Here is a 19,916-nt window from a genome sequence, read left to right as displayed (position 1 = left end):
GCTTCAACGCTTTTGTCGCTTATGTATAGCTTTTTGAATCCAAACGGAAACAAACTTGTCGTTTTGAAAGTACAATTCTTGTGACTTTGTTAGGGCACGTGGTAATTCTTGGTTACAATTTTGTTGAGACCTTGAAAGTTCTTTTGACCTTGAACATTTCCCGGCCTCCTTGAACTCGTTCAATTGTGACATCTGTGGGCTTCCTTTGTTATTACCTTGCGAGTACAGTTGAGGGTGCAAAGAAGATAATTTTGTTTAAACTGAAAACTTGGTTCTTGTGAAAATCGTCAGAAATGTTATCAATTTCGTACAAAACTGATTCGGTACATATTGTCGAAGGTGTGATCAACCCAAAAACCTTCGGGTGTTTCCAAAGTTTAATCCTTTATTCTGCTCCACGATTTTCGGGTTCTTCTCGATGAAGGGGTATGAGGCGACTGACTGGTCTGATGTAAACTCCAGTTTGTGTTTTCACTTGAACAACACGAACAATGTTGTCATTACCGTCGAATGTATGTTTTATACCAGCAAGCGGCCAACACATTGGGGGGGGGATGTTGTCTTCTTTGATGATCACAATATCGTCCACTGCTGGTTGTACGTTTTCTGTCCTCCATTTGATCCGCTGCTGCAATGAAGATAAGTATTCGACCCTCCATTTCTTCCAGAACTGACGAATCATTTTGTCTATATTCCTCCAATGTGGCGACAAGGTGTTGTTCTTTGGTGAGGATGGCTCGGGTATAGCTGTGATGGCTCTTTCTATGATGAAATGTCCAGAGTTTAAAGCTATGGGATCATTGATGTCGGTTGATGGTGCTGTTAGAGGACGAGAATTGAGGATATCTTCAGTTTGTGTCAGGAAATTTGTGAAAGCACTGGTTGATAACTTAGTCGACCCAACCGTTCTGTAAAGATGGCACTTCATAGATTTAACAGCTGCTTCCCACAGTCTTCCAAAATGTGGCGTCCTGGGTGGTATTGTAAACCAATCGATGTGGTTTTGGCTCGCAAAATTGTTAATGAGATCCTTGAACTCTTCATCTCGAAGAAGTCGTCTGAATTCGAGTTCTCCTCGGGCTCCAATGAACGTTGTCGAATTGTCACTGTAGATTGCTTGCGGAGTACCGCGTCTTCCGGTGAATCTCTTGAGGGTATCGAGGCAATCTTCTTTGGTTAGATTTTCCACTGGCTCTAAGTGTATCGCCTTTAGGGTGAAACAAATGAATATAGCTGCGTATGATTTTTGCAGTTTCTGTGAAGAATCTTCGGTATAAAACGGTCCGCAATAGTCCATCCCAGTGAATTGGAAGGCAAAAGATTCAACTATACGTTCTGCTGGCAGATCTCCCATTAATGGCTGGCGTATAAGGGCGTCAAATCGTATGCAGGGCTTGCAGTTGTGAATGACATTCTTAACACTGGCAATTCCTCCAGGAATCCAAACTGTTTGTCGGAGGGCAAAAAGTGTCATTTGGGGTTCACTGTGAAGGTTTCTCAAATTACTTTCTCGGATGAGCAACTCGGCTAGTGGAGATGTTTTTGGAATTATTATGGAGAATTTTTTGTCCACGCTATACGGGGAATTTGCAAGACGACCACCAACACGGATGACGTTGTTGTCTTTGTCGAAGAATGGGGAGAGGCTGAGTAGATGACTGTTTATCTTTATACGCTTGCTGGATGATTCAACTGGTAGGTTTGAAGTTGAGTCTTCGGGTGTTGTTGATCCTTTTATATACCTGAATTCCGGCAGAAAGAGCTGTTGCATGATGCTGTAAAGGGCTATTCTCGCTGAGCGGAGATTTGATGGGCAAACTTGATGACCAACAACCAACAACAATTTGTCTATTTGCTGTGATGTGTTGCTTCTTTGTTCTTAACTGTTGATATAAGGCTTGTTGGCGGCGATGAAAGACTTGCTGATAAATCCGTCTGTAGCTCATAAACAGATTCGTTCTGTGATTTGTCTTCCATTGATTCGTATTGTTTTTGTTGCCTTTCATTAGGACGTTGTTTTTTTGAAGTGCAGATGCTGTTCATTTGTGATAAGAAAGCTGCACAATTCATGATGATCGTCTAGTGTTGAAAGGAAATTGCTGGATGGTGGAACCAAGTCTGTCGGTGTTGACTGGATTTCAGTGGTTGTTTGCTGAAGTCTATTCAAACGTTGCGTAGATTGCTCTTCCTTTGACTCTGTGTGCTCGACAGGAGGAGGGGGATGCGGGCACAAATCTTCTGCTTTTTGACTGCAGTAATGAATGTATGGCTGTAGGGATTGGTCTTTATAGCTGCTCTGAATAAGGGGCTGTGGTTGTTGGGAATCGTTTCGATAGCAGATATTCTGCAGATGAGGTGCGTCTTGATTGTTGCTGGAGAAGCCCGAATCTTCGCATGGGTTTTCCTGCTGGTTGGTTACGAACCATTTTTCTCAATTTTCTGTGAAATTGTTTAAAGATTGGTCTGGAGGTTTCATCGTGTGTTGTAGATGCTGATGATTTTGGTCGCTGACAGAAGAAATTAGTTGAAGATTCCCGTGCGGCTCTTTGTTGGAAAATGCTTTTGGTTTTGGTTTTTGATACGTATTTTAATGATCAATTGCAGGTAGCGACTGGCTGTGATTGTTGCTTGACCTTCTCTTTATTCTTGCTTGTAGGCGTTGAGTGAATAGTTCGACGTAATCGAACACTCTTACAAGTCGATACATTGAAGACTGTCGATAAGATCTAATATTCTGTTGTATTGTTGCTGATGCTGCATTACTAGAGATAGTAGGGCTGATGAGTTTACTTAGGCTAAAGCGTCAGTTGAGGCATTACAGAAGGGTGTAACATCCAATGAAGGCCAAAACTGCTCGTCTTGACGCAACCAATTGGGTCCTTTCCACCAAAGTTGGTGACTAAAGTTTGTCGGCTGAAATTCCCCGTGATGCGCAATCAGCTGGATTGTCTTCTGTTGGTACAAACTTCCAATTTTCTGGAGGAATGATGCTCTGAATCTTGGCAACTCGGTTAGCAACGAAAGTCTTCCATTTCCTGGGGATGTCTTCAATCCAGGCGAGGGTCACTTGTGAATCGGTCCAAGCAAAGACTTTGGGAGCAAGAAAACGGCTGTCATTGATGGCTTCTTTCACTGCTTGAGACAATTGTGCTCCAAGACGTGCTGCACAGAGTTCTAAACGAGGAGCACATAAAGTTTTGATTGGGGCAACGAGTGTTTTGGCTGTCAGAATTTGTGTGTGCACTCGGTCGTCCATTTGCTCTCGCACGTAGACAACTGCGGCATAGGCTGTGGTTGAGGCGTCACAAAACACATGAAGCTCCAATGATGACAAAAAAGGTGCTGCAAAAACTCGTCGTTGATGTTTGATCTTCTCCAGTTCTCTGAGCTGATGTCGAAATCCTCCGTATTGTTCCAGGATGTTTAACGATAGGATTTCGTCCCAGGTAACCTGTCCATCCAAACTATTTGCAAGAAGGATTTCAACTGAATTGTTGTTGGTGACAACCATCTGAGTGGGTCAAACAACTTTGTGACTTCCGATAAAATTTTCCTCTTTGTAGTGGGAAAATCCTTGTCCAGGCAAACTGTGAAGGTGAAATGATCTGGAACAGAGCTCCACTTTATTCCAAAGGTTTTGACTGTGTAGTCGTTGCTGCTGATTATCATTTCGTCTGAAGTTTCGCGAAAAGTGGAGGGCAACCGCTCAACAAGTGACGAAACACTTGATGTCCATTTTCGTATATCAAAACAAGATGTTTTTAGTGTTGAAATGATTTCGTCCTGCAATTGAGTGGCGTGCTCAACATCTGAGGCTCCTGTTAGCAAATCGTCCACGTACATGTCGTAATTGATTGCAAGGCGGAGGTCGCTGTTGATGCAACTGTCTGCTAGGGCTTTGAGAGGTCTAATTGAGTGTTAGGAAGATTATGCTATTCCATAGGTCACTCTTGTCATTCTGTATGTTTTCACCTCTTTGGATTTTTCCACAAAACCCTGTAAAAATCCTTGTCTTCATCGTCAAGCTGAACTTGTCGGTACATCTTGGCAATGTCGGCAGATAGTGCTACTTGATGGAACCGAAAACTAATCAGAATTCCAAACAGATCCTTTTGAAGTTGAGGTCCAACCAAGAGACGGTCGTTTAAAGATACTCCACTGGCTGACTTAGCTGAAGCATCAAATACGACTCTGAGTTTAGTTGTGCTGCTGGCGTCCTTGATGACACAATGATGTGGCAAGTGGAAACACTTTGTGGCAGGCATATGAATTTTATTTCCGGAAACTTCTTCCATGTATCCAAGTTGAATGAATTCCTGAATGAACTGATTATATCTGTTGTATACATCAGGTTGCTTCTCCAGTCGGAAGATGAGGCTCCGTAGTTTTCTTTTCGCTTGATGGTACGAGTCACCCAGGGTTTGGAGTCTTCTTTGAAAGGGAGTTTCACAATAAATCTTCTCTCTGAGTAGCGTCGGGTGGTACTTTTGAAGTGATCTTCGCATTTCTGTTCTTCTGATGTCCACTGTGTTGCTGTCGGAATTTCTTCAATCTCCCAGAATCACTGTAAATTGTCTGGTTCAGAACAAATGAGAAAAGACTGAAGTTGAGTACTCTTCTTTTCAAGTTGGCTCTCACGTCCGATCACGAGCCAACCAAAACAAGATAAGCGGTAGGTAATTGGCTTTTGAGGCTCCTTGATTCTGTTGTCTCCAATCATCAGTTCTTCATAGTGTCCTGCTCCAATTATCAAGTCCACGGTGGATGGCTGATTAAAGTTTGGGTCCGCAAGACTGAGGTCCTGAAGTTTTGTCCAACCGCTGACATTCACTTGATGTGAAGGCAGATTGCTGGTCAATTTGGCTAAGACAGTTGCTCTGATGTTGATGAAGTCTTCGTCCTTCGTTTTCAGAGACAAGTTTACTGATCCTTTGCTGTTGTTGACTTCTTGAACTCCGAGTCCAAAAACTCGGCCGTCGGCTTTTTCTTTTTTCAATCCAAGGCGTTGTACTGCATCTTCCGTGATGAGGTTGCTTTGGGATCCTGAGTCTAAAATTGCTCTAATATCAGTTGTTTTTCCGTTGTTGTCATTTGAAACGATTGCGGTGGGAAGAAATACTTCTTCTTCTTCTTCTTCATTCTGCGACTGTGCTGCGGCTGTAAATTTTTCTTTGTTTTTGTTGAATGTTTTTGCAGCTTGATTGCTTGCTTCTTGTGGTGACGTGCTGCTAGTTGTAACCTTTGGCGCTGTTGAAGTTGTCCTCGAGTTGTTATTGGCTTTCAATTTCAAAAGACTGTTGTGCTTTCGTTTGCATTTCCTACAAGTTGAACCATTGCATTGTTCACTTCGATGTCCAGGGCGTAGGTAGTTGAAGCAAAGTCCTTTTGCCTTAATCAGCTGAGCTCGGTCCTTTACTGGAAGTGCTTTGAAACTTTGGCATTGATAAATTTTGTGGTTTTCGTCGCAACATTTTGAGTAATTATTACCAGATACAAAAAATGGGAATTTTTCGGTTTGTGCCCCCCATCTCAGTAGGCCAATTATTTGCAACCCCACCCCAAGCGCACGTGTAAATTTTTACATAATGATTTACTATGTAATGACGCGTTTTCTGTTAAGGGGGGTTGTATATTGTATGGGTGAAGCGGGGGGTGGCTGAGAAAAAATCCGGAAAATTAGATTAATTCTCTCACGTATCATATAAATGATAGCCGAGCTATATAGGATCATGACAATTAACAGGTAATTAAAAAATCTTCAGACGTGGAGACGGTCGGTGCAATAAAGTCATTTTCTTCAAACAACAAGAAACAAAGATACAAATAATGCAAAAACACGATTTTTTATCACTCTTATTCACGAACAAACGTAACTAACTCATTTCCTCGATTTTGAGTTTTCAGTTATAGCCTATAACCTTATTGCTGGAATTCATTTAGTAATTACTTGAGATCCAATTCCGAAACTTAGTTGTTCTTATGATTGCTGTTAGTAGCATATAGAAAATTGCAAAACAAACGAGTAAACTTACTCGACAAATCGGACTTTTGTTACATAAAGTTTCTTAGACTTCGTTTTCTGATCAGACCATCTATCAGGACTTTGCACTGAAATCAGACCATTTTGCGAATCAAATCCACCTCATGTCAGACAATTTTTTCCAAACTTTACATTCTAATCTATTCTATTCTGATAGATTCGATTTGCTCCGACACACTTTAGTTGAGGATCAACTATATACTCAAATGGCTTCTATTTTCTGTTAATTTTGACCGATCGATATACTCAACGTAGAGGGTTGTGAGTAGTATCATTAGATAGCCCCTTCAGCGCAGGATATATAATTATTTTAATAGTTTGAGATGAAATATTTTGCGCATTTTGGTTTTTTCAAGGAGTTATCGAGCTTTAAAATCTGGAGAGCATTTCACTGATTTTTGATCGTTTTTTGTTAAGATTTTCCGTATTTTCTCGCATTTTTTTTTGCCAAATTTGCTGAAAAATGTGTTTGGATCCTTAACGATAGTGTGTTTTTGGTTTTACCTCCGAAAAAAGAACAGTATTGTCGTATTGTTTGATTCAATTATTTTGCCTATGTTTGTTTACAGAAATTTCCGCCTTTCTTCAGGAAAAATTGCACGAAATAGGCTTATTTTGTCCAAATTGTATAAGTTGGATTACAACTCCTAAAAAAGTGCTGACACAATCTGCGGTAGCTCCAAGGGGCTGGCTAGGTTCACTCGCGCTTCCTTTGACTGTTCTTGAATTAAATTTCTGACGATTTTCTGCTAATTTAACTCGATAACGATACAAAATGCATAATTTACTTTTAATATATTGAATTTTTCGTCAAATAATCAATATCCATAAAAATCGGAACAATTACGTCTTCTAAATGCGCGAACACCAATATCAAGACTAAATTTGTTCTAATATTTTTTATGGTCAAAAACAATTTGGATTGGGGTCAGCCGCTGTCTTTTATAAAAATTTTTTTCTAATTTTTTTCTTTTATTTATGTTAATTACATAACAGATCAATTGAAATCAATGCCTGCCAAAGACAAGTCCAATTGGCTTTTTAATGATTTCAAGCGCACCTAATTATTTTTTAAGACAAAAGCTTATGGTTGTTTTCACTTTTAAAAACACTTGTTTTCAAAATAATCAAGGGATTATTAAGCCTTGCCATTATTTCTTATCTTTGTGGTCAGTTTGTAGCTTCAGGTCCGCAAAAACCATATCAGGACGCATCGTCTTTCTACTGTATAAAAATTAAAAACTTTAGTGCTGTTATTCTTTTTTATTGTCCTGTCAAACTAATGACAGGTCAGATATCATAGTTTAGGCGTTTAAGAAAGAAAAATGAAGGCACCACTGAATATATCATAATTTTCACTGGAAAGATTATGGGTTTTAACGGCCTGAACACCGTCTTATAGCAGTTGGTACAGGAATTTTTCATTTTCGATTTTTGTCTCCATTTGTTGCTTTTCTCATAAGCGTAGCAAGATTTTGAATAGTTGCAGGTCGTAGCGGGTTTCTATGGATGAATTCAAACACCACATTATTGGTGTTGATGAAGGGCACAATTGAATACGACTAAGACTAATGTTTTTATTCAATTGCTTTTTAACAGCTTCGACACGCATGACATTTTCTGAACAATGACAGATCCCAATGGCTTTTCCTTGAGAAAACGTGAACCTTTTCAATGATTTCAGTTGATAGCTAATGTTTTTGATGACTTTGAAAGTAACAACATTGATATTTTTTCTTCTTTTTTCTCTACTCGTTTTCTATTCTCAATATTCAGAGGACGCCTTTCACATTATTGGTAGCACATTTGAAGCACATCACCTCAAAGGAAAGGCAATTGTTCATATCGTAATTTGTACGGAATAAAATAAAGTTCAACGTCTTCAAAACCGTTTTTTTTTTGCAAAAATAAATTGATTTTTTTTCGTCTGTTTTTGTCGTTTGTTTTTGTAGAGGTACAACATACTCTGGATAAAAGTTGAGCTTGATGTCTTCATTTGGAGATATGAATGAACCTAAACTATTTACAGCTTTCAGTTGATATCTAATGGTTTTCAATATTTGTTCTCAAAAAATATACACCTATTTTTATCTTTTCCAATTTTGTTCTTTATTGTCTACTTTAGAGAGTTTATTTTATTGTTGGAGAGTCTCATCAAGGACTGACCCCATATCTTTACTAATCAAGTAGAGGTTACTTCGTTTAGTTAATATTTTTTTGGACTTCGCAATTTCGAATTCTTTAATAATTTTCTTCAAAAGTAGACATTGAGTTTTGGATGTAAATAAAGTTTGTTATTGCCATTTGATTATTTTTTTCTTTTGTCTCGAAATCTTTATAATGGCCGGGTCTTATCGGCCCTAACTTCCATTTTCGGCAACATGATGACCCAAATTATAATAGGGCGGTGATCTTGAAAGATTCTTACAAAATAGCAGTCCGGATTTTGAATCTTGCAAGATCATACAAAATAACTGTTCGGGCTCGTCAGATCATGTTCAAAAATTTGTCCTTTGGCTCTTTCACCAGATCTATGATACGCCTAATTTCCCGACCCTGCCTCCCTAATCAGATCCTTTGGCGTCACCCTTGATAATGAGATCAGATGTCAAAGGGGTCGTGAACCTCAACCTGGGTTTTGTTGTATCAAGTTGTATCAATTTAACTTTAAACAACTCAAGACAAAGTAGATTGACATCTTCAGCATCTCAAAGAACGCAGGCGAATGCATAAACATAACAGGACAAGTCCTTACGTACAATTCAAAGAATTTTCATTGACTAAACAAAAGACTAGACCTACCAGGGACCATGAGTGAGCTGGGAAAACCATTTCTAAAAAAATCAGATCAGAAGTTTCTTTAAAAACTGAAAATCAAAGTTAAAATGCAGCATATAAACAAAAAACCACAAGCGAAAGAGTGAAATTTGGTTTAAACAACAAAACTAGGCCTAGAATGAACTATGAAAGAATTGAGAAAACCATTAAGAAAAAAATATGATCCAAAAAAATTGAAAAAACAGTAAAAATCAAAGTGAAATAGCCGCATGCGAACAAAAAAACCCACTACCGAAAAAGTGAAAATTGGTTTAAACAACAAAACCAGGCTTAGAATGAACTATGAATGGACTGGGAAATACATTAAGAAAAAAATTTGATCCAAAAAATTGAAAAAACAGTAAAAATCAAAGTAAAATTGCCGCATGATAACAAAAAATCACTAGCGAAAAGATGAAATTTGGTTTAAACAACAAAACTAGGCTAGAATGAACTATGAATGGACTGGTAAAACCATTAAGAATAAATTTGATCCAAAAAATCGAAAAAGCAATAAAAAATCAAAGTGAAATTGCCGCATGTGAACAAAAAATCACTAGCGAGAAAGCGAATTTCTGTTCACACCGTTTTCTCACTCTACTTTAAAATTGGAGCGAAAAAATTTTATGCCGCAACACCACTCGTGTTTTCGCTCCACCTGCTGTTTCGGCGTGACCAAAATCACTACTCCAATTTGACTTCAAAAATCACGAAAATGTGAACAGATATTTAAAAAAAGACAGCAACCCAATACAATTCAAATTCTCTGAATTGTAAAAAGACTATAAGCGGTAATTAGGATGTTTTAGCACATATATTTAACAAGATGTACCTCGAAATAAAACCAGCTGATAAGCTAACTCATAATTCGACCAAATCCGGAAGAACTACATCAAATTTTTGAACTCAGAAATCAGCTTATGATAATTTTAACGAATGACCTGTTTTCTGATAGAAATTGACTCTATTCATGAAACAAAAAACTGTTGTTCTGAATTTGCTCCTAAAAGTTTGAAAATAAAAATATACTGATATAAAATTAAAACCACATATTTCGGCAGCAGTTTTGCTCAAGAAACGTTAAAGATGATAGGTCAAATGAAAAGGAGGAAACAATACAGCTCTGAAAAAAATCAAAACCTATCATTCTGCTGAAAACCAAAAAATTCTTTGTCAAATTCAATTTTTCCAAGTCGTTTGAATATGTAGATCGAGATTGGATTTTCGCCTATCCTGGAAAAATCAGAGTTGAAACAGTTACGCAACGGGTAATTACAACAGCTCACAATGAAACAAAAGCAATAATTGAAATAAATGGTGACAAATAATCTTTCCTAATCTTTCCTAAACAAGCGAGCCCAATTCTCAAGTAGGACAGTTACGTGAGTTCGGAAGTTACCCCAAATCTCGAGTTTAGTTCGACCTTGAATCGAATTTATTTATATAAAGGTGCCTATGATCGCCCATTATTATACCTTTAAATACGGGCTAGGGAATATTTGGGAACGAAAAATAAACAAAACGTCATATCGTTACTGAACTCTTGCGAGGTGACAGATGAAACGCTAGGAATAACAAAAAAAGGAGATGACATTTTTTTGCGCTTCAAAATGAGTCTTGAAAAACTCATTAGACCACTTTTGCTTATGTAAAAAAAATCCAGACAATCCAAACTTTGGCTATTTAAATTTTTTTTGCGCTCATAAAACCGTTACATAGAACTGTTACTATGTTGTAATAGGCGTACTATGTTACTGTTACTATGTTGTTACTATGTTGTAAAAACCGTTACAATGATGTAATTTGACCTGGACAAACTCTCCGTCTCCGACTGTCATCTGGTTGACACATTTGGCATTCCGATTGGATGTCCTGGTGTCCCCACAGGGCAACGCTTGCCTCACGTCCAGCTTGGGACAGAATTCTTGACGACATTCTTTGTCGTACTGCTTCAACTCTAAACGGAACCCCAGTCGAGACCAAATGGTTATCTTGCAAGATTCTTGCTAGTCGAATGGCTATCTTGGAAGATCTTGCAAGAAAATCTTGCAAGACGATGCATCGTCTTGCAAGATCTTGCAAGATAACCATTCGATTCCGACTGGGGAAGCGAGTCACAACTCTAGTGTGCTGAGAATTTCAGCCGAACGGGCGCAGAGCCGAATCGGGGGGGGGGGGGACAAATTATGGATATGGCGAGGTGAATCAGTCGTCGTTGCTTGATATTTGGTGTGGGGTCGGGTGGCGCTCCAATCGGCCTCTCCTTGGCTGCACAAACTCTCCAACCCTCAACCCTCCCCCCCCCCCCCCCCCCGCCAGTGGGATTGTAAATTTCACTTATATATCGATCTCACATTTCCCCCAATAGAAAGCATGGATTTCCCAATGAGCTTGTTCCAGTGGGAAAACCACTGGGTTTCACAAGAGATCTTATTGGCTAGAAGAAGGACAGGACACTACGCATTTCTCTAAAGTTTTCAACTGAGATCCCCGTCAATTTTACCTTGCCAAAAACACCTTGCGAAATTAAGGGAATCACTAAACAATATAAACGGCAGAGTTCCTTTGGCCTCTGGGTAAAAAAAGTCGTTGTTATCGCTCCAATTTCCCTCGGGTAATATGTAAGAAGATTGTTTTATAAAATCTAAGGTTGGCAACCCTAGTGATGAGGGAATTTAAAATTTGCAAGAATCTTGCAAGCTGATTCAAAACTTGCAAGATTCTAAAACATGAGTATCCTGATTTATTTTTTTGCCTGGGTTGACCTCTTGCAAGATTCTTGCAAGAGGTCAACCCAGGCAAAAAATTAAATCAGGGTACTCATGTTTTAGAAAACACATTTGAAGCAATTTGTTGTTTATTAAACAAGTTATAAAACCAACATCAATGGAAAAATTTTTAATCCGGATTCAAAATCTTGCAAAAATCTCCTGTATACACTTGCTTAGAGGTTGCAAAAAGAAGTAAAACCGAGGTTGCAAGATAGTCTCCTCTCTTATCTATAATTTAGTACCGTAACAACAATTGAGCATGCTATAAACTGAGTAAGCTCGCTAAAACCTTGTAGAGCTCCTCCAGAAGGCCTAATAGACGATCGCCAATGACGTATTTTTCACGTATTTTTGACGTAAAGACCAGAAACCGATTTAGGATATCCCGTCGTAAACAGAAAGTTCTGAGCCAAAATTGGGTATGACAAAATGGCACGCAGTCATTATGACACAAATCAGCTGAGAAAAATTTCGGGCTCAACCCGAATAGAGAACCACAACTTTGGTCGGGAAACAAATTGACTGTGCTCACCAATGCTTCACTCATACTTAAAAAAACCGTTCAAGTCGTAGTAAACAACTCATGAGCCATAATAATTCCTTAGTTTTCCTTATTATTTTCGTTATTAATTTTATCAAGTATTTTATTTGGATTTAGAAAAAAAAACTGCCGCAAAAACTTTATAGCAACTACTGGTTATTAAGAAATCCAGTTTTTATAAAACTTTGGAAGAGTTAAGGTGAAAAAATAGCAAATTGGAGTTGGCAGACTCAAACCGTTACATAAAATGTCTCAGTACTACGATCAATTTATGAGTAAAATATGTTATGAGCGCTAAGTACAAGGGTCGAGGTGTCACCGTCATTCAACGAAAAATTATGTGAGACAAGGGTTGAATGCGGCAAATTTTGTAAGATAAGCTGTCAATGCGGTGAAATTACATAAATCAGGCGGTGAAAAAAAACTTTATCGCCTGGTAGTGGTGAAATTACATAATTTCACCGCTGATTCTAGCAGTGAATTTACATAAATTCAGCGCTCTGAAAAAAATGTCAAAACTATGTGAGAAAAGCGGTGATTGCAATGAAATTACATAAATTCACCGCTTAACATAGTTGTGAACTTACATAAAATCACGGCTCAGAAAAAAGTGTTAAAATTGTGTGAGATCAGCAGTGAATGCGGTGAAATTAATGAGCAGTAAGGGAGGAATTGTTTGATTTGAGCCGCCCCCTAAAATTACCCCTTAATCTTGCATGTTTTTGACACTTTTTTCTTAGCGGTGAATTTATGTAATTTCACCACTAGAGTAAGCGGTGAACATAATAAAAATCACCACATTTCACCGCTAAAATGTAATTTCACCGCTAAAAATCGCAAATCTTAAAAATTCACCGCACAGGTTTTACAGAAAGTAGAGTGAATTTGATTTATATTCAAAACAAAAATACGTGTAGTTAGTGAGAGATGGCGCAGTGGAAGATGAAGTGGATGACAAGCAGGAGGTGAGAGGTTCGAACACTTGTAAGGGCGGAGAAATGAGTTTACATAATTTCACCTTATTTCACCCCAAAAGTATGTACGAAATTTGCGGTGAAAAAGAAACAAATTTTCACTGCTTATCTTACAAATTTTTCCAATTTTTCCTTGAACCGGGTACTAATCAAATGTATCACAAAAAACTATTCAAATGACTAAAACAATACAATATCAATTATTGTAAATCGACGTGACAGTACTGTTGCCCAATATTTTCCTTTGGCAGACTTGAGCCAAACAATGAAATCAAATCGAACGACAGAGGACCAAAATCATAACCGTGAAAGTTATAATTACTTAGTAGCGTAAGAACATCGAGAATAATTTGAGGAAAAACTCTTAAAAACGCTGTTTAAGCAAAAAGGATACGGTGCCAAATATAGGAATTAAAATTTAAATTAACGCAAAAATGCCGGCAACTCAGAGCTCATTACGCTTGATTTGAGGTTTCAGTAAGAAAGAATAGACAACAGCTTAACATTATCTCGAGGTAAACGTAATCATTTCTTTTTTTTACCATGGTCCCTTTGGCAAAATCAAGAGGCGAGTAAATTTAACCCAAAGTAAGTGTTTTCTGTTTTGCTACCTTAATTCTTAGGGAAAAAATTTCAGGTCCGAATTTGTAGTTATGATATTGCCTTTTTCTATCATCGACAACCATCAAAACAAATCCAGAGGGTTGTTCGCATGTATTATGTAACGTAATTTTAAGTGATTTTGTTGATTAATGAAATTAAGGGCCATTACATTGCTTTCTGATAAGTGAATTCTAATGGCCCTCATTTATAAAACCAATAATGAAAGCAGGAGTTAAAGAAAACGTCCCGTGTTGATTGTCCTCCATTAATTTCTCCTATTATGTTAAAAGAGTGAGGGGTTATTTTGTCTAAGGAGGTAAACTGATATAGTAGTGGGTGATAATTAGTTTTGGGGGTCAGAATTGAGCTGCAATGGGCGAACGTCTGAGGAGTTAACCCCTGATTGAGGGTGAGCGTAAATTGTTCATTGGGCGTAAAATGGTGTAAGAGTACAGCTGCCATGTGGTAAAGTAATGTAGGTATACGGGTAAATGTTTAGAGGGGCAAATTTAAGTAAAAATGGTGCTGGTGTTGCAAAAGAGTGTGAAATGATGCAAGAGTTCTGTTGTCAAGGTGGAGAAATGATGAATTGGCGCTGCCAAGGGAGGTAAAATTGTGTTTAAGCCCGGCTGACAAGGAAGCGGTAATATGATGTAAGAGTGCGCAGTTGCCATGAGGCTAAAGCAAGGTAAACGTGGGTTTATCAGTGTGGATAAAACGGTGTAAGGGGGTTATGGTGTAATTTATCCAGGGGCCAAAAATGTGATCGTCTAACAAAAGTTATTCATATAGATGGAGTGAAAAGTATTGGACAAAATAAATAATTTTAGCATAATTTTAGCTCCATAGCAGCTTCATTCTTACATTTTACTAACCCCTGGCAACTGGAAAATCACATAATTTTACCCTCTTATCAGCCCCACCCTTAGCAGCCCCATTCTTACAGTTTAATTGCATTTGCAGCCCAACTCTTACAAATTTCCTTCTTTTGGAGAACAACTCTTACATTGGACCGGGATTGTTTGATCTACGTTTTATCTTGAAAAATTCTGTACCCGAATCAACGCAAATTAAAGAAAAGTTGCAAATTGAAGAAAAATTTGCAAATTGAAGATGCAAATTGAAGAAAAGTTGACTGAAGAAGCTCATTTCTTGCAATTTGAAAAAAGGCTAATATTTTGAAATATTTATTGTCAATTTGAGCCAAAAAAATTAAATGAAAAAATTCATTAACACACACTTTGTCTTTAGAAAACAAACCGGCAACACTTTTTGCCGGTTTGTTTTATGTGAAAAGTCAAACCTCGAATGAACAGACAGAAATTTTTCTTTCGAGTTCATTGATCATACAATAAAATTCAATGTTTAATACAAACAAACTCTATTGTTTCAATCTCCTAGACGCAACTAAAATGTAGACCCTAAATAATTTTCCTTCTAAAGTGCATTTTGTAAAATGTTGAAATTAGGAATTTCGAACAAAGACCAAAGAACGATTTAGCGAGAAATTGGTAAAATCAGAAAAAGTTGGTCAGCATTTATCACCGTATTATGTTTCAAACCCGCTCCTCTGTGATTCTCACGAAAAAGCCCTTGTCCTGGCTTTGGGATTTCCAAATTTGGGTCACCAATCTGGCCCTCAAAAACTTTATTGAACTAGCTGAAATGTCAAGCATGGAGTCTGTGGCTCCACAAGTTTGATCTTACAAGCAATTTTTAGCTGGCCAAAATTTAACAGAAAATACCCGACGTAGCTCGGGCAAATTTCTCTCAAACGAGTGGCGATTGTTTAGCTTCGTCTTTAGCTATCTGGCGGTCAGGAAGGCTAGCTTAGTAGGCTTACCTGAGAGAGGGGAGGAACAAAAGGAAATGTAGCTGCATTAGCGGTGGGGGGGACGGGAAAGGGATTGAGCGTGTAAAAACAGGGCTAATATATTTACCACAAACATTGTTTGAGAGCAATTTAAAATCATTGTCGTAAACAACTTGGGCAACAAATTATGTCAAGTATTTAGATTTGAATTCCTCGTGCTCAAATAGGCCTTTAGTTGCTATATTTTTTGCTTTTTTGTCAATTTTTAAAAATAAACTAAGGCAGCAGAGTACTTCTTAAAGTCTTTGTGACAATTTAGGCAAACTAACCGTAGCCTTCCACAAATCAACAATTCTACTATGTTATGTGGCAAAGGCCTAGAACTAAAATTTGACCTCAAAATTAGCAACAGAATGAAAAAAGACAATCACAGTAGAAAAAATAGTTTAAGAAATTGATTGAACGGGTCTTTCCCATTGTAGTCCCCCCCCGCTTAGTGGTCAGATAACCTATACCCCCCCCCCAATAATGGTAATTATACCATAATGGGGGGGGGCTATAATTTCATGGGGGGCTATAATGGGAAAGACCCGATTGAACTAATAAAAATTGTGGTTTCTGCGTAATCGCAGCGGAACAGCATTAGGCATACAGTAGCCGGTTTTCAGCTGCCCTTTTTCTGATTTTTTTTCTAATAATGGTTTTATCTGCCTTTTGAAATGTGATAATTGCATAATGCTTGTTCAAAGTTCTGCCCAACCAGTATTAATTTACTTTGCCCACTCAAAGGGAAAAATAAGGATATAAGATAAACGAGATTTTTGGGAAAAGAGATAGGACTAACTTTCTATCATAACACTTGACACTGGCTGAAACGAATCATTCTCTCCTCTTCTTACAAAAAATTGCGTCTCATTTCGATTCATTGTAACAAAGAAACGTGCTATATGACAACACATAATATGTAATTAGGGGAGGGGTTGGCATAAAAAAACTGGGTAAACAGAATAGGGATCTATTCTGTTTCGGGCCCCCAGCTTAGTGAACATAAATCTTTTATGACCCCCAGACGCACGTCCTATTTTCTTACATGGTAACGTGCTATATAACAACATATAATTTGTAACTGGGGGTCATAAAAAAACTGGGGGGGTTGGGGCGAAAATATTTTGACAAGATAAGCGGCTGCGAATCTTGCATATCACCTCTGGCTTAGAAACCAACATCAAAAAAAGATTCTCAGAAATGGATCTCAACTTACAAATTGGTAATCCTCGAATATATTGGTCACTTGGGTCTGCTCAGACATCCTCATGCAGGTTGCCACAGCCATTAGCTGCCACGCTGAAATAGTTTCAACAGTAATCATATTAGTGCTTATAACCAGCTTATAACCATGCTGAGACTGCCCAGACTTTTCTCTGATCATACGATCGTGGGTCACACCTAATGGGGCAAATATCCTGGATGATCTGCTCAGGGCTAAAATCGGGGCTAGGGTTACATCAGGGCAAAATATAGAGAATGATCCAATCAGTGCTGTCAAAGTCTTGAAATTGGTGATATCAGAAGGCACAGTCTCAAAAACCTGATTCTGAATAATAAAAACTCCCAGTGAAACCTAAAGAAATCCAATGACATTCCCACAGGACTAAACAGGATTCTAAAATTAAACAACGTTAAAAAAATAATACACACCAATGAGCCATTATAGCACCAGGAAACTCAGCTAAAATATGTATTTGGCGAGATTCGGCAGTGCACGGATCAGCTGGTTGCTCGTTTTACATAACATAATGATGATGTTTTAGCATTAAAAATTTGGTATAATTTGATCGACATTCAAATAAACAAGCCAATAAACAAAGAACATGTGTTCCTTTTTTAAAAAAAGGAAAGCTGTCCCTTTTGGATAAGTGAGCGCTTTTTTTAATTTGAGTACTACAATGACCGGCCACATTTTATGAAATTAATTCCACTGGAGAATGTGAAAAAAAGCCTTAAAAAGTGTTCTATTGTGGTCCATAATAACACATCCGGTGACATTCATTTTCTTACAAACGAAATTTCATCGCATAGCAAGGAAATACAACTAAAGAGGTTATCAATCAGAAACGATAATGCTACTGAAATCATTTGAGGAAATTGTTTCTCCGCATTATAACCAATTGAATATATAAAATTGAAAAACGAAATCCATTAATTGGTTAAGTACAATCTGAATAAAAAACACAATTGATTGAAAATGTGTCATTTCAATTGATCCTGATCCAGAAGCCGCCTAAAATGTCGACTGATATTAAAAAGGATTCTTTTGAAACCAATCAAATCCGAAATTAGAACTAAATCGAAGGTCCCATAAAATTTTCAATTGTCGGGCCTCATCAAAGAAACAAAGTGTAAAACCCCTAAACAGACATTTTTAATCAGAATGCGGGGCGTAGGATATTAGACGAAAACTCGATTAGGCGAAAGGAAATTTTGTGGCCATTAGGCAAAATTTCTGAGCTAAGGTTTTGTGGCCATTAGGCAAAGTTTCCGAGCTAAGGTTTTGTGGCCATTAGGCAAATTTTCTGACCTAAGGTATTGTGGCCATTGGGCAAAATTACTGAGCTAAGGTATTGTGGACATTAGGCAAAATTTCTGAGCTAAGATTTGTGGCCATTAGGCAAAATTTTTGAGCTAAGGTTTTGTGGCCATTAGGCAAAATTTCTGAGCTAAGGTATTGTGGCCATTAGGCAAAATTTCCGAGCTAAGGTTTTGTGGCCATTAGGCAAAATTTCTGAGCTAAGGTATTGTGGCCATTAGGCAAAATTTCTGAGCTAAGGTTTTGTGGCCATTAGGCAAAATTTCTGAGCTAAAGTTTTGTGGACATTAAGCAAAATTTCTGAGCTAAGGTATTGTGGCCATTAGGCAAAATTTCTGAGCTAAGGTATTGTGGCCATTAGGCAAAAATTCTGAGCTAAGATATTGTGGCCATTAGGCAAAACTTATGAGCTAAGGTATTGTGGCCATTAGGCAAAATTTCTGAGCTAAGGTTTTGTGGTCATTAGGCAAAATTTCTGAGCTAATGTTTTGTTTTGTGGCCATTAGGCAAAATTTCTGAGCTGAGGTATTGTTCCATTAGGCGAAATTTCTGAGCTAAGTTATTGTGGCCATTACGCAAAATTTCTGAGCTAAGGTATTGGGGCCATTAGGCAAAATTTCTGAACCAAGGTATTGTGGCCATTAGGCAAAACTTCTGAGCTAAAGTATTGTGGCCATTAGGCAAAATTTCTGAGCTAAAGTTTTGTGGCCATTATGCAAAATTTCTGAGCTAAGGTATTGTGGCCATTAGGCGAAATTTCTGAGCTAAGGTATTTTGGCCATTAGGCAAAATTTCTGAGCTAAGGTATTGTGGCCATTAGGCAAAATTTCTGAGTTAATGTATTGTGGCCATTAGGCAAAATTTCTGAGCTAAGTTATTGTGGCCATTAGGCAAAATTTCTGAGCTAAGGTTTTGTGGCCATTAGGCAAAATTTCTGAGCTAAGGTTTTGTTTTGGGGCCATTAGACAAAATTTCTGAGCTGAGGTATTGTCGCCATTAGGCAAAATTTCTGAGCTAAGGTATTGTGGCCTTTAGGCAAAATTTCTGAGCTAAGGTTTTGTGGCCATTAGGCAAAATTTCTGAGCTAAGGTTTTTTGGCCATTGGGCAAAATTTCTGAGCTAAGGTTTTGTTTTGTGGCCATTAGGCAAAATTTCTGAGCTAAAGTTTTGTGGCCATTAAACAAAATTTCTGAGCTAAGGTATTGTGGCCATTAGGCAAAATTTCTGAGCTAAGGTATTGTGGACATTAGGCAAAATTTCTGAGCTAAGGTATTGTGGCCATTAGTCAAAATTTATGAGCTAAGGTATTGTGGCCATTAGGCAAAATTTCTGAGCTAAGGTTTTGTTTTGTGGCCATTAGGCAAAGATTCTGAGCTAAGGTATTGTGGACATTAGGCGAAATTTCTGAGCTAAGGTATTGTGGCCATTACGCAAAATTTCTTAGCTAAGGTATTGTGGCCATTAGGCAAAATTTCTGAGCCAAGGTATTGTGGCCATTAGGCAAATATTCTGAGCTAAGGTATTGTGGCCAATAGGCAAAATTTCTGAGCTAAGGTATTGTGGCCATTAGGCAAAATTTCTGAGCTAAGGTTTTGTGGCCATTAGGCAAAATTTCTGAGCTAAGGTATTGTGGCCATTAGGCAAAATTTCTGAGCTAATTTATTGTGGCCATTAGGCAAAATTTCTGAGCTAAGGTTTTGTGGCCATTAGGCAAAATTTCTGAGCTAAGGTTTTGTGGCCATTGGGCAAAATTTCTGAGCTAAGGTTTTG

At 38.0% G+C, this 19,916-nt stretch overlaps 1 protein-coding gene across 1 annotated transcript in view; it reads right to left on the bottom strand.

Annotated features, from left to right (window-relative positions):
* The window catches only part of LOC142341195 (uncharacterized), a 41,379-nt gene extending 24,479 nt beyond the window's left edge, over positions 1 to 16,900 (bottom strand). The window contains exons 1-3 of the mRNA XM_075392109.1: positions 16,821 to 16,900; positions 16,404 to 16,428; positions 10,666 to 10,814 (exon numbers count right to left, since the gene is read on the bottom strand). Coding sequence (XP_075248224.1) covers positions 10,666 to 10,814; positions 16,404 to 16,428; positions 16,821 to 16,892 — 246 coding nt within the window. The 5' untranslated portion in view covers positions 16,893 to 16,900. The remainder of the gene's footprint in view (positions 1 to 10,665; positions 10,815 to 16,403; positions 16,429 to 16,820) is intronic.
* Positions 16,901 to 19,916: the final 3,016 nt, after the last annotated feature.

Source organism: Convolutriloba macropyga, chromosome 6, assembly GCF_964194025.1.
Source record: "Convolutriloba macropyga chromosome 6, txConMacr16.3, whole genome shotgun sequence".
NCBI lineage: Eukaryota > Metazoa > Xenacoelomorpha > Acoela > Convolutidae > Convolutriloba > Convolutriloba macropyga.
This window is presented reverse-complemented; position numbering and strand designations above follow the sequence as displayed.